Below are 12,173 nucleotides of genomic sequence, written 5' to 3'. Positions count from 1 at the left end.
GGGGGGGTTGTCAGTGATATGCAACATTTGCAGCAGCATCATGCAGCGAAATGTGCAGATGCAGTCTGCAGATATTGCATACACTTGAACCACCAACAGAGTAAAGTTAGATGGGGGGGGGGATTTGATTGCAACGAAGGGAAGGAGATAGGGGTTAAAAGCTTTGTGGGTGTGATTATGTTGTTGCTGTAGCTGTGTTACATTGCCAGGAGAGAATATTAGTGGTGGTGGTGGTGGGGGAGTGTAAACAGTGAATTGATGACGACGATGATGATGATGATGAAGATGATAATGGTGGTGGTGGTGGTATTGAAGTGAGCTGAAGAGTGATGAAGTTAGACAAAGAAAAACTAAAAAAAGGAAATTAAAAGCTAAAAACTTGGAGTGTAACCATTAAATATGCTGACACTAAACTTAACAAATAATGATTTCTTTTGGACCATTTTTCAAGTCAATTTTGTTGGAGTAAGAAAAATGTCTGTTTCAATCCTACAAACTCATAAAACTGGATCTCACCCAGATTTTCAAGGTGTTTAGGTTAAAAGTAAAGGATTCACTCTGGAATGGAACACCAGTCCAATCTCCAATCAGTTAAGTGCCAGGGGAGTCCACTGGTATCCGTTTTTGGTTGCATGTATAACAAGACTCTTGCTGGGTTTTGAACCACTGCATGCAGGTTCCTCAGCCCACCATCCATAATGGACAAAGTCAGTTATGAAAACTTATCTGTGTTGCTCTAAAAAGTATTAGCACCTTTCTGAACTTAGATGAACCAATCAAAATGGCTGCTACATAATGAAGGGAGTTGAAATCTTCCTGACAAATCTGGTTGAACCTTCTAGAAAATCTCCATTGCTGAATTGAACCCTAGGCAGAACCATTCAGCAGTCCACATATAGCTTTGTCACTGCTTTGTAAAATGGTCCCTCATCCCTCTTCTATGTTTCCTTACAGAACCTATGGTGCCACATGGAATTAGGTCACACACTTCCATGGTAGATGGTCTCATTTTTCTCTACTTGTTCTGCCACCTAGAATGACCTGAGGTGCTACACAAACCTATCTTTTACCGGTTTTTTTAAACACTTGTTTCAGTCATTAGACTGTGGCCATGCTGGAGCACTGCTTTGATGTCAACTTTTTGATGAAGTGGTCTAATTCTTTCTACTTAATTTGTTCTCAATAATTACAAAATGTCTTCATATGACTAACAAATAATGCCAAGAAAATTTGTACTTATTTCATTTACATTCAATAGATTTAAATTTTAGGTTAAGAAAAAAAAAATTTAGTGACTTTTACCAGCAAAACCACTCCAGCTCCACTCAAACTCTCTGAAAGTAGCTTGGTGAGTTTGCTATCTCGATAGGGTATATGTCCATATTTCTTCTTTGGGTCACTCAGACTGGAAATACACTTTCCTAGAGAAAAAGATGGAATTAAAAAGTATTAATTTCAAAGAAAATAGGTGCAGCCATTGTTGTGTGGTTAAGAAGGTTGCTTCCCAACTCTGTAGGCCTGGGTTTAGTCCCACTGCACAGCACCTGGGCCAACCCAAGCCTTGTGAGAGGATTTGGTAGAGAAACTGAAAAACGCCTGCCAAGTGTGTGTGTGTGTGTGTGTGTGTGCGTGTGTGTGTGTGTGTGTGTGTGTGTAGTGTTATTTTGACATCAAATAATGGTTCTTAATGAGAATCATCCTCATAGAAGCAATGTTGTTTGTTTCCAGTCTTCCATAAAAAAAACATGTCTGACCTTAGGAAACTATCCCTTTTCTCGGAAACAGGTGAAAAGTTGGCAACAGAAGGACATCTGGCATTAGAAAATCTGCTTCAACAAATTCTGTCCAACTCATGTGAACATAGGCAGGTCGACATTAAAACAACGACAATGACACACACACACACACAGAAATGTGTGTGTGTGTGTAACATGCTTTGTACAGTTACCATCTACAAGATTCACTGACAATGCATCAGATGACTTGGGGCTCCAGCAGAAGACATTTGCACAATATGGCACACAGTGGTTACTAAGCAACTTCAACTTCTTAACCACACATTTAGCAGTTCAATAAACAGAGAACATAAAAATAAGTGCCAGACAGGGGGCAGAAGGCAATAATGCCCTCTCCCTATACTTACCTAAGACTAACAGACTTTTATTAATACTGTTTGATTCTGTTAATATGTCTTCAGACAGGCAGGAATTTCTTACTTTCTCACTTCCTGAAAATTACAAACACAATTTACTATTATATTACAATATTAGCACAGTAGTAGTATATTATTATATTACTGTATTATGATATTAAGTATACTAGTGGTTGTAGAAAAAGTCTTTTCCTCTCCTTCTACTATTACCACAACAACCACCCTATCAATACTACAACCACCACCAGCAGCAGTTCCATGTCATCTTGTCTTTTAGAGCCCGAATTTTCTTAAGTCCTATCTTTCTACTTGTTCCCAAGGCAACCTTCACCTGTCTTTTAATTTCTTCAGATCTTCCAAACACACCTGCCAAGTTTCACGGTCATAGCATCAAGTTCCATTCAGAGTGGAGGGTTTCGTTTGTGCATGGGGCAAGACCCCTTTTCTATTCAACGAAGGTAAGCATCAACTACCTTTTCTTATATTTTAACCAAAGCCAATGCTCTTCCTAATAGAAAGCCTTGGCTTTAAAACCTAGAACTTTATTAAGATGCTAAATTACCTGCAAGGTCTGTGAAGATTAACTTTCCCTTCCGTGTCAACCAAAGACCAGAATCAGTAGGATCTCGTATCTTTGACGCAATGCTGATTGTGAAAATGGCATGGCTACGACTTGAAAGCTCATTGGCACGATGGCTCCCAACATGACGGTTCCTCGATCCTGTAAGAAAATAAAAATAAATAATAACAGTTTCTAAATCAAGTACAAAACCAACAATTCTGAAGTGAGGGGTTGGACTGGTTGATACCATCAACCTGACTATTTGACTTGCTTAAAGCAATTCATTCCTTATCGTACAGAGACCATCAACAACTATTTGCTTCTTTCTTGATTCTGTCCCCTCTTGGATCTTATTGGTTTGGAATTGTCATTGATGCTTCTGTAACTTTGCTTTTTTTCCTAGGTAGGGATGTTAACGCTACACAAACCCATTTTTACTTCTTGGAAGATGTTGTTCCTCTTAATCTGGCTGACTGATCCAGCAAGGGGACACCTAACCATGAGCTTGTGCTCTGTTGGCATAACTCCCAGGGTTACTGAGGCATTCAAGCCACCACACCACAACAGGGACTGGCCAGTACTTGACTGGCTTCAGAAGGATGAAAGATAATAAGTAACGTCAGTGGGATTTGAACTCAGAAATACTGCAAAGCATTTTCTTCCTGATGTTTTTATGACTTTTTCAGTTTGCCAATAATAACGAGCTTCTTGTCTACAATGCTTAGATGCATCAAAACTCATTGAAAAAAAGGTAACTTCATCCCACTTGGGGGGGGGGGTCTCCATTTTTCCATACATGATCAGCTATAGCCGATTTATCAATATCTCCCCGTGTCACAGCTTTGTGATGTTCCTCTACCCTTATTTTGAGGGGGCAACAGGTTTCGCCTTTGTATAACCTTCACAAAGGCGTTGAATGTAAATAATGTATATCAATGATGATGATGGCTACAATGATAATAATAATGACAACAGTGGTGATGATGATAATGATGACGATGACGAAAATTGATTGACAGATTGACTGACTGCAAACTCCACCCTGTCCTCACCTTCCTCCAAGACTGACAGCAATTTATTCACTGATTCACATTCCACTTGGAAGAGATTCTCTACATAGAAATTCTTCTTCTTAGACCAGCGGAGAGCTAAATGGCGCCATGGTTGGGGATTCAACAGGTCAATAATCTAAAATAGAACAAGGATTAAGTCATTTAACTGTGCAGATGTTATGTCAAGTTTAATAGGTTTGTTGTGTGTGTGTGTGTGTGTGTGTGTTAACAAGGCATGGCAGAATCAGTGAGTTAATCATAAGCTTTTTATAATATTTGGTTTGGTAAAAATTACATCATTTTAGATTAACATTATTCAACATTTTAATTGCTGGTAAGTATACAATATTTCATTTTGCAATCCTAATATACTACCAATTATATTAGAAGTTTACAAGTCAATATTGAGTTTCACTTTGTGTTATCAGTAAATGAGAATATTGCACTGCTAACACAAGATGAGACACAATATTGACTTGTAAAGCTGTAATGTAGCTGGTAGTATATGAGGGTTGCAAAATGAAATACTGTGTCTATGCCAGCAATCAATATCATCATCATCATCATTTAACGTCCATTGTCCATGCTGGCATGGGTTGGGCAGTTTGACCAGGGCTGGCAAGCAGGAAGGTTGCACCAGGCTCCATTTGTCTGATTTGGCAGGGTTTTCTATGGCTGAACACCCTTCCTAACACCAACCACTGTTAATTTATATTCCAAATTCTAGATTAATAACGGCAAAGTTATTTTATTGAATTTTTCTTTACTTTCAAAATTAAAAGCAGTTTTATTTCAATAGAAATATCATAACAAAAGGGATTAAAGCCAAATGGATGTCTTCTTCTTCCACAGTTCAATCAAATATCTCAAGTTTTGATATTGGAGCAGTCATTGCAAATGCATTGTGGGATAGTGTGTTACCCTGTCAAGAAAACTGACTCTCATAGTTTCTTCAACCAATATGAAATGTGTATCAGCTTCAATTTTGTCATACCTGTTCATTGTAAATTTCTGCATGGGAAGCCTTCACTGTGTATTCGATATTAACTTGCTGCTCAAAAACTGAGAATAAATAATGAATTGCTCTTTGAACAACACCAAATACGTCAGTTTTTAGAAATGCCTGCAAAAAGCAAGAAGTGCAAATCATCCATTTTAGAAACATAAAACAATAAACAGTAAATGTGTGTGTGTGTATGTGTCCCCCCTTTGCTTTGGTTATTATAGCAGCTGTCTAAGTAGGTACCTTTTATTTATGTTCTTTCTATAGATTTTTTTTCTCCTTTTTCCTTTTCTTGCTCCCAGAGTTGAAGCTATGCCAAGTTATGGTGTGAAACAACAGAGACAGACCTACCTCGCTGGACTGTTGGTTTATTTATTGTTGTTTCACCCGACACAAATACAGTTCTCACGCTACTTAAGCTTGAAGTCTCGAGCTACCACCACTCAAAAGCTAATGACAAATATACTGTTCAGGCCTCGATATATATATATATATATATATATATATATATATATATATAAATATATATATATATATATATATATATATTTATATACACATACACACACACACACTTGACCCAATAATCAATCTGATTCCATAATGACTTTTCTTCTTTAGACATTCTATTATGCTTTTTATCTGAAACTGGTGTTGGTTCTTACAATAGAAGTGAAGGCAATAATGGTGATGTTAGGAAAAATCCAATGGGAATTGTTATCTTCAAGAGAAATTCTCAGAATTTGTGTGGTGTTAAAAAAAAATCCTCAAAAAACAAAGAACAACCTACCTGTGTTGATGATCCCACCATTGTGTGTGTTTTACCTGATCCTGTTTGTCCATACGCTAGCACCAAACAGGAATACCTATAAAAGATGGAAGAAAATGAATGGTAAATTGGAACCCTAGGTTCAAGGTTCACTTACTGGTCCTCAAAGACCATCACAATCACTGCAGCTTGAAAAAGTCTTATGAATTCTAACATTATCTTTCCTTATATTCTCCCTTCATCCCTACACCAACTCTAACCATTCCCCACTCTCCCTATACATTCTTGCACATCCGACCCACCCACACTGCCATTAGTTCCATCCTCGCTCACCTCTATTCACCTTCTTGTACCTTCAAACTCCACCCTGGCATCTCGTCATTATCATTCTCTCTCTCTCTCTCTCTCCAGCATCAACCTGGTTCCCCCCCCCCCATCCTCTCTTCTGTAATGTGATTACCTTTGTGGCACCTCTACAGCAACAAACCTGTCCCAGGTTACTTCTCTCATACTTTCACCCCTCATCTCTTAGCAGAAAACCTCCTCCTTCTCAACTGTAACCCCCACCCAGTTGAATAAAGCACTGCCACACACGATCTAGAAACGACAATGGACAAGCCATCGAGTGATACTTTACCCTTCTACTGCCATTTGAATGAGTTTTTGTATTCCCGACTCTTCAAAAACTACTTCCTGATCAGCTTCTGGCTTAAAGACAGCATCAAATGAGAATTTCTTCTGGTTGTGACCCTGGTTAATCTGCAAAATATTTACATGTATTGTAACAGCAAATACAAACACACACACACACACACTTTCTGTGTTTGGACTGTAGCCATGATAAGGACACAGGTTTCAAGGGTTCTTTCACCAACACAGTGATGCCTGCTCTTATACACTCCTTTTGTGCTAGCTTACTGCATTCACTCAACAGACGATCAATACTTTTGTCTCCTTTTCAGCCATGTTATTCCTTCACAGCCATTTGTTCTGTTGTTCTTCCTTCTGTTCTTAAACTCTCCTACTGTTTCAGTAATTACTTACACATTTCTAGCCACTGTTAGTATTCTTTCTTCCCCATGTACACCATAGATTTTTCAAACCCAGTATTGTAATACTAACAGTGTCTTCTGTGTTAAGTAATTCTCAGCATCCTTCCCTTCTTGGTCTTCTAGGGTGGTGCACACTGTACATTGTGAGCTTTATTATCATTTTATTAAAGATGGTGGATTAACAGAATCGTTATAGTAGTAGTAAGGGAGCATGCACTGTAACAGCATGTTGCATCCACCATTTGTTGGTGACTCCCTACTCTACTCCTGCCAGATGACACCCCTCTGCCCCATTCAGGCAAACAATCCTCCAACCCCTGGCTCTGCTTTTTAGGTTGTCGTTGCTGGTGAGGGTTTTGCAAAGTCAAAGGGCAAATCCTACCTCAATGTCTTTTGATCAGATTTTATGACATGCAGAGAAAAATGTTGGGTCTATTCTTTGGCATGCTGGTCCCACACAGTACTAGAGCAAAGTGAAATGAAGTGTCTTGCTTAAGAACACAACATGCTGCCCAGGCTGGTGATTGTGAGTGCAACACCTAACCACGAGGCCACACACCTCCACTCATTATAGCATTGGATAAAATGCCTCATGGTGTTTGTTCCAGATCTAAATCAGAAACTGTTATAAAAAAAAAAGAAAAAAAGGTGATAAGCAGTTGGACAAATTAGCAATATATGTTCTGAGTTCAAATCTTGTAGAAGTCAACTTTACATTTCTTCCCTCCTGGGTCAATAAGATACCTGTCAAGTACTAAGGCCAATGGTATCAACAAATGCCCCTCCCCTCAAGTTTACAAGCTTTGTGCCTTAAATTAGAAACAATGATGATGATGATGAAGAATTTGCTTTCACAGAACATTTTTCTAAAATATTATTCTATCTTCACACAATGTATGTGGAGAGAGAAAGAGAGAGACAGACAGACAGACATAGAAAGAGAGAGAGAGAGAGAGACAGACAGCTAGACAGATAGATAGATATACTGCCCAACCCCAAAGTCCTCCATCACAATCAACATCATCAGCTGGGGTATGACTTCACTCTCAACCAACCAATCAGGTCTGTTTGCATAAAACTGTTCTCCTTTTTTCCTTTTTCTTTCTTTTTCCTGTTTGTTTGTCAGCAATGGTGGGTAGAAACGGTTTCAACAAGTTCCAATATTTGAACACTTCAAGAGCAAACATCACTGATAACTGGGACCCCCTTCTTGTTATGAGCAGAGCCATTATTAGTCAACCAAGCAGCTAAAGTGGCAAGAGTTACTCTGCAACTGCTTTCATCACTTAACCTCTGTTAGCCATGGTTCGGATGGTTTGACAAGAACTGGTAAGGCCAAGGGTCACACCAGGCTCCATTGTCTGTTCTGGTACGGTTTCTATGGTCGGACGCCTTTCCTAACACCAACCACTTTACAGAGTGCTTTGTACAATGCAATATAAAAAATAAACATTATTTATATGGCATACTTAATGTATGTAAGTGGTTGAACGCTGTGAAGCTGCAGTATTTTGTCCAGGGTAGTAGTCTAGTGATCAGAGGGCCTTTAACTTTCTGAACCTATGCTGGAAGGGCTATATCAAGGGCTACTGACTGCAGCTCTGTTTTGTAGGGTGAAAGAAGGTGAGGTATGCGGGCATTCACCATTTGTTGGTATATTCCCGGGTCCTCTCAGGAGACCTGTTGAACAGAGTTACCATCAGTCCCCATCCTCCTCATCTGCTGTGGCCATGTGGCCTGTGCTCAACCAACACCAAACCGTCAACCCAGTGAGGGTCAGAGAGTAATCTACATTTTCTCTGTGGCTGGTTTAGGCCTTGATTTGTAAATCACAAAATCAGAACATTTAAATAAATCTGCAATACACTGAGAGGGAAGCCCATGACATTTGGGATAAGCTTTGCTAGAAACTGTAGAAGGAGAATATGTTAATTAGATTAGTTTAATAAAGCTGACAGCAACACCAACATCTGTGATGTCATAGCATAGTCATTGTTTTTAATGTCTACTTTTCCATGCTTCTTCCACAGGTTAGATGGAATTTGCTGAGTCTGATCTTCTATGGACGGATGCTCTTCCTGCTGGTGACCCTCACCTCTTACCGAGCAAGCTCATATTCCCCCAGGGCCAAACATTTTTTTTTGACTGGAAACAAACAACACTGCTTGTATGAGCGTGATGCACATTTGCATGATGTCAAAACAAAGGGCAAACACACACACACACACACACACACTCTTACTTGTTCTCTCTCTCTCACACACACAAGTATTAAATGATTATTGTTCTAGAATGAAGTACATACCAAAAGAGAACAGCTGTCTTGAAATGTGATGATGTTACTGTCTTTGCGACTGATTTCTGAGGGTGTCAGAGGTCGTACCCTGTTGAGATTGAAACAATGACCAAAACAATGCCAAAAAAAATAAATGAAGTGAAGCCAGTTATTACAGTTGTCACAATACATACACCCATTATTACCATTGTCACTATATATACACCCATTATTACCGTTGTCACTATATATACACTCATATTTATAGATGGCACTATATACACTCATTATGGATGACTAGGCTCTCACATTATTGAGCTTCTGAAAATCGTAGTTGAGGAAAATGCAAAGCAAACTGTCTGAGAATTAGCAAAGCAGTTCATTCTGTCAATCTGCTGCTCAAAAATGTTACTTTATTTTATCAACCCTGAGACCAAAAAAAAAAAAAAATCAAAAGCATAGGTGACCATGGCTAGATTTGAACACTGCTCAGAGAACCAAAACAAATGCCAGAAGGTATTTTATTCTTCCATGTTCTAATGACTCTAACTAATTCAATGCCCTATCCAGAAAACTAAAGCTAACCCTTTTCACACCCAATCCACCCGTGACCATTCCTCTTGGTTCTATGACACAAACATCCTGTGTTGAAAGGATTTAAATTAAAATCTTTTATGAAAATTTTATCTTAATTTTTATGTTCCAAACACAAGCATCATAATAACAAAAGTTATTTTAGTAAGTTTCTTTATTTAAATTAATTGTAACGAGGGTAGAGTATTTCAACAGAAATACAATAACAAGAGGTTTTAAATAAATTTCATAGAACAACATGTTTTACGATTGCTATGAAACGATCAATAAAAGGTCGTGAAAGCCATAATTTACTTTTATATTGGCTGGAGAGCAATGTGTTCAACAGCATGAGTGTTGTTTCCCCCGATCAATCCCCATGGCACTGAGGAAGTACAATGAACCGAGTCCCTCCGCTACGGTTTAAATGCCACTAAACTGAAGTAGACTAGATTATTGTTTATTGCAGATGGGTGATAACAATTTTGAAATAATGGGAATATTTAAACAAAGCAGGAAAAGAGGAAAGCCATAATATTAATCCCCCCATGGAGACTTGTTGGATTATATGGGATTACAGGAGAGCCAAGAAACAGGTCAGCCTTCTTTGGTGACAAGGCTCTCTCTCTCTCTCTCTACCTGTTATCAACACATTTTGTTCTTTGACTTCTATATATGTGTGTGTGTGTGTGTGTGTGTGTGTGTGTGTGTTGTGGACATTATGGAGATGTTGAAGAGGCAATTACTAGAATGTTTGTCTTCTGTATGTGTGTAACTGTGTGTATGTGTGTGTGTGTGGGGAGATATGCTTACTTTGTTGTTGTCTGACCCCAGGTCATCCCTGATTGAACAAACTTGTAATCAAATGCATTCCCTGCAGCTGGTGTCCATGGAGCTTTTATTCTCCAGTCACTCTTTTAACTTATCTCCTTTCAGTGTTTATTCATGAAAAAGCCCGATGTCACTTTTGTCAGTTATTGTTAGGATCTGCTTAACTGATGAGATTTAATTAGACTGAAACATGTACGAATTTGTCCCATACTGGTGTCAACCAGTCTCACTCTATATAAATTCTATATATAAGTGAATTTCTCTATTTTATATTTAATAATTGATGTTAAGTAAAATTTCAAGACCATCTCCCTTGCCATTTTTGATCAAAATAATTTAAATAACAGTTTTTATGATTTCTTCTCATTGTTAACAGTTGAATTTTAATAAAAATGTCTTGCTTTACTACCACTTTACTATTATCTTCATTTAAGAGTCAATTTATATATTTATTTACAAACTACTGTATATAAAGTGACATACTATATAAGGTAAATATTCAAAAATCATTTCTCTCTTTCCAAATCCAGCAGCATTTCACATGGAATTTTTGGTCCTTCAAAGTCAATCAACCTTTTTTGGCTGTAAATTTTAGTCTGAAAAATTCAACCTAAATACCAGAAAATACAGTAAATAATACAGAGAGCAAGTTGGTGAGGTCAAGCAGATTGCACAGTGTCCTGTTCAGGTTTATTCTATGCATTAAAAGATGAGAGATGGGAGTCAGAAGTTACCAGGGAACAGAATAATAAAATTCTCACCTGAGTACAACAGTGATTTTGTCTCCCTCATCCTCTGTAGACTTTACCTGTGGTGGTGGGGTTTGCCCTTGGTTACTGACCCTGGATGGATGAAATAACAAAAGCTTTGTTATAATTTCATGAATTTTATTACAATTTCAGATGAAGAATTTAGGCAGAAGACCTGCAATTTTGAGGGCAAGGCATCAATGGACACCATCAACTGATGCTCTCCTATCTGGAACTTTATTTTATCAACCCCAAAAAGATGAAAGACAAAACTGACCTTGGCAAGATTTGAACTTGGAATATAAGGAGTTGGAACAAATATTGCAAAGCAATTTTCCTGTGCTTTAATTCTGCTAGCTTAATGCCTCGAGATAAGAACAATGGAAGATACTGTGAAATGACAAACACATTAATGATACAGTGCCATACTGATTATGCCTCTGCATGGAATGGGTTGAGCCATTGAGTTAAATGTCTTTGACCTAAAGGGCACAGTACAATCGAAATGATAAAACATGGACATCACAAATAGTTGGATGGTACCCTGATACCCTAGTGGCTCTCATCATCATCATTTTAATGTCTACTTTACTATGTTTGCAAAGGCAAAAATCATTTGGGTAGATCTCCTACAGCCAGATGCCTTTCCTGTTGCTAACCCTCACTTGTTTCCAAGTAAGATAATATTTCTCTATGGCTCGACAGGTTTACATGAAAGACTGAAAATGAATGACACTCCTTTACAACCATCATGTGATGTCAAGACAAGGACACAGATACATATAAATATACAACAGGCTTCTTTCAGTTTCTATTTACCAAATCCATTCACTGGCTCTGGGGCTATAGGATACTTGCCCAAGGTGTTATGCACTAGAACTGAACCCAAAACCATGTAATTGGGAAGCAAACTCCTTACTTTCCTGTCTGTCCTATATATTGCATTGCACAATAATCCATCCATGCCTACCTTGTCTGCAAAGGTTTCCTTTGAGGGGTCCCTAGCTTTTATGAGAAGGGGATGTAGCCCTCAGTTGAGTCTTCTTCTTTCACCTGGATTTGAGACTGGACAGGTGTCTTTTTATTTGAACAGCAACAATCAGGAAGTGTGCAACCAATTGTGAGTATGTGTTGTGTTGAGAGAGAGAAGGCTGG

At 38.3% G+C, this 12,173-nt stretch overlaps 2 protein-coding genes across 7 annotated transcripts in view; one reads left to right on the top strand and one right to left on the bottom strand.

The window, feature by feature from the left end:
- LOC106869564 (nuclear cap-binding protein subunit 3) overlaps nucleotides 1-8,912 on the top strand; it is a 48,247-nt gene extending 39,335 nt beyond the window's left edge. For 4 of the 5 annotated variants that reach the window (XM_052976594.1, XM_052976593.1, XM_052976592.1 and 1 more), the window contains exons 14-15: nucleotides 2,504-2,610; nucleotides 8,621-8,912. In XM_052976594.1, the coding sequence (XP_052832554.1) occupies nucleotides 2,504-2,610; nucleotides 8,621-8,869 (356 nt within the window). In that variant the 3' untranslated portion in view covers nucleotides 8,870-8,912. Of the gene's footprint in view, nucleotides 1-2,503; nucleotides 2,611-8,620 lie in introns of those variants that run through there. The other variant, XR_001409412.2, reaches the window with a different exon arrangement.
- Nucleotides 1-12,173, bottom strand: part of LOC106869565 (kinesin-like protein KIF12) — a 37,573-nt gene that overhangs the window by 13,158 nt on the left and 12,242 nt on the right. Inside the window, exons 2-10 of one of the 2 annotated variants that reach the window (XM_014915363.2) lie at nucleotides 11,031-11,111; nucleotides 8,896-8,974; nucleotides 6,176-6,297; nucleotides 5,560-5,635; nucleotides 4,761-4,889; nucleotides 3,767-3,902; nucleotides 2,715-2,873; nucleotides 2,144-2,227; nucleotides 1,303-1,421 (exon numbers count right to left, since the gene is read on the bottom strand). In XM_014915363.2, the coding sequence (XP_014770849.1) occupies nucleotides 1,303-1,421; nucleotides 2,144-2,227; nucleotides 2,715-2,873; nucleotides 3,767-3,902; nucleotides 4,761-4,889; nucleotides 5,560-5,635; nucleotides 6,176-6,297; nucleotides 8,896-8,974; nucleotides 11,031-11,111 (985 nt within the window). Of the gene's footprint in view, nucleotides 1-1,302; nucleotides 1,422-2,143; nucleotides 2,228-2,714; nucleotides 2,874-3,766; nucleotides 3,903-4,760; nucleotides 4,890-5,559; nucleotides 5,636-6,175; nucleotides 6,298-8,895; nucleotides 8,975-11,030; nucleotides 11,112-12,173 lie in introns of those variants that run through there. The other variant, XM_052976595.1, reaches the window with a different exon arrangement.

The sequence above is a fragment of the Octopus bimaculoides genome, chromosome 25, assembly GCF_001194135.2.
Source record: "Octopus bimaculoides isolate UCB-OBI-ISO-001 chromosome 25, ASM119413v2, whole genome shotgun sequence".
NCBI lineage: Eukaryota > Metazoa > Mollusca > Cephalopoda > Octopoda > Octopodidae > Octopus > Octopus bimaculoides.
Note: the sequence above shows the minus strand (reverse complement) of the source record. Positions and strands in the feature narration are given on the sequence as shown.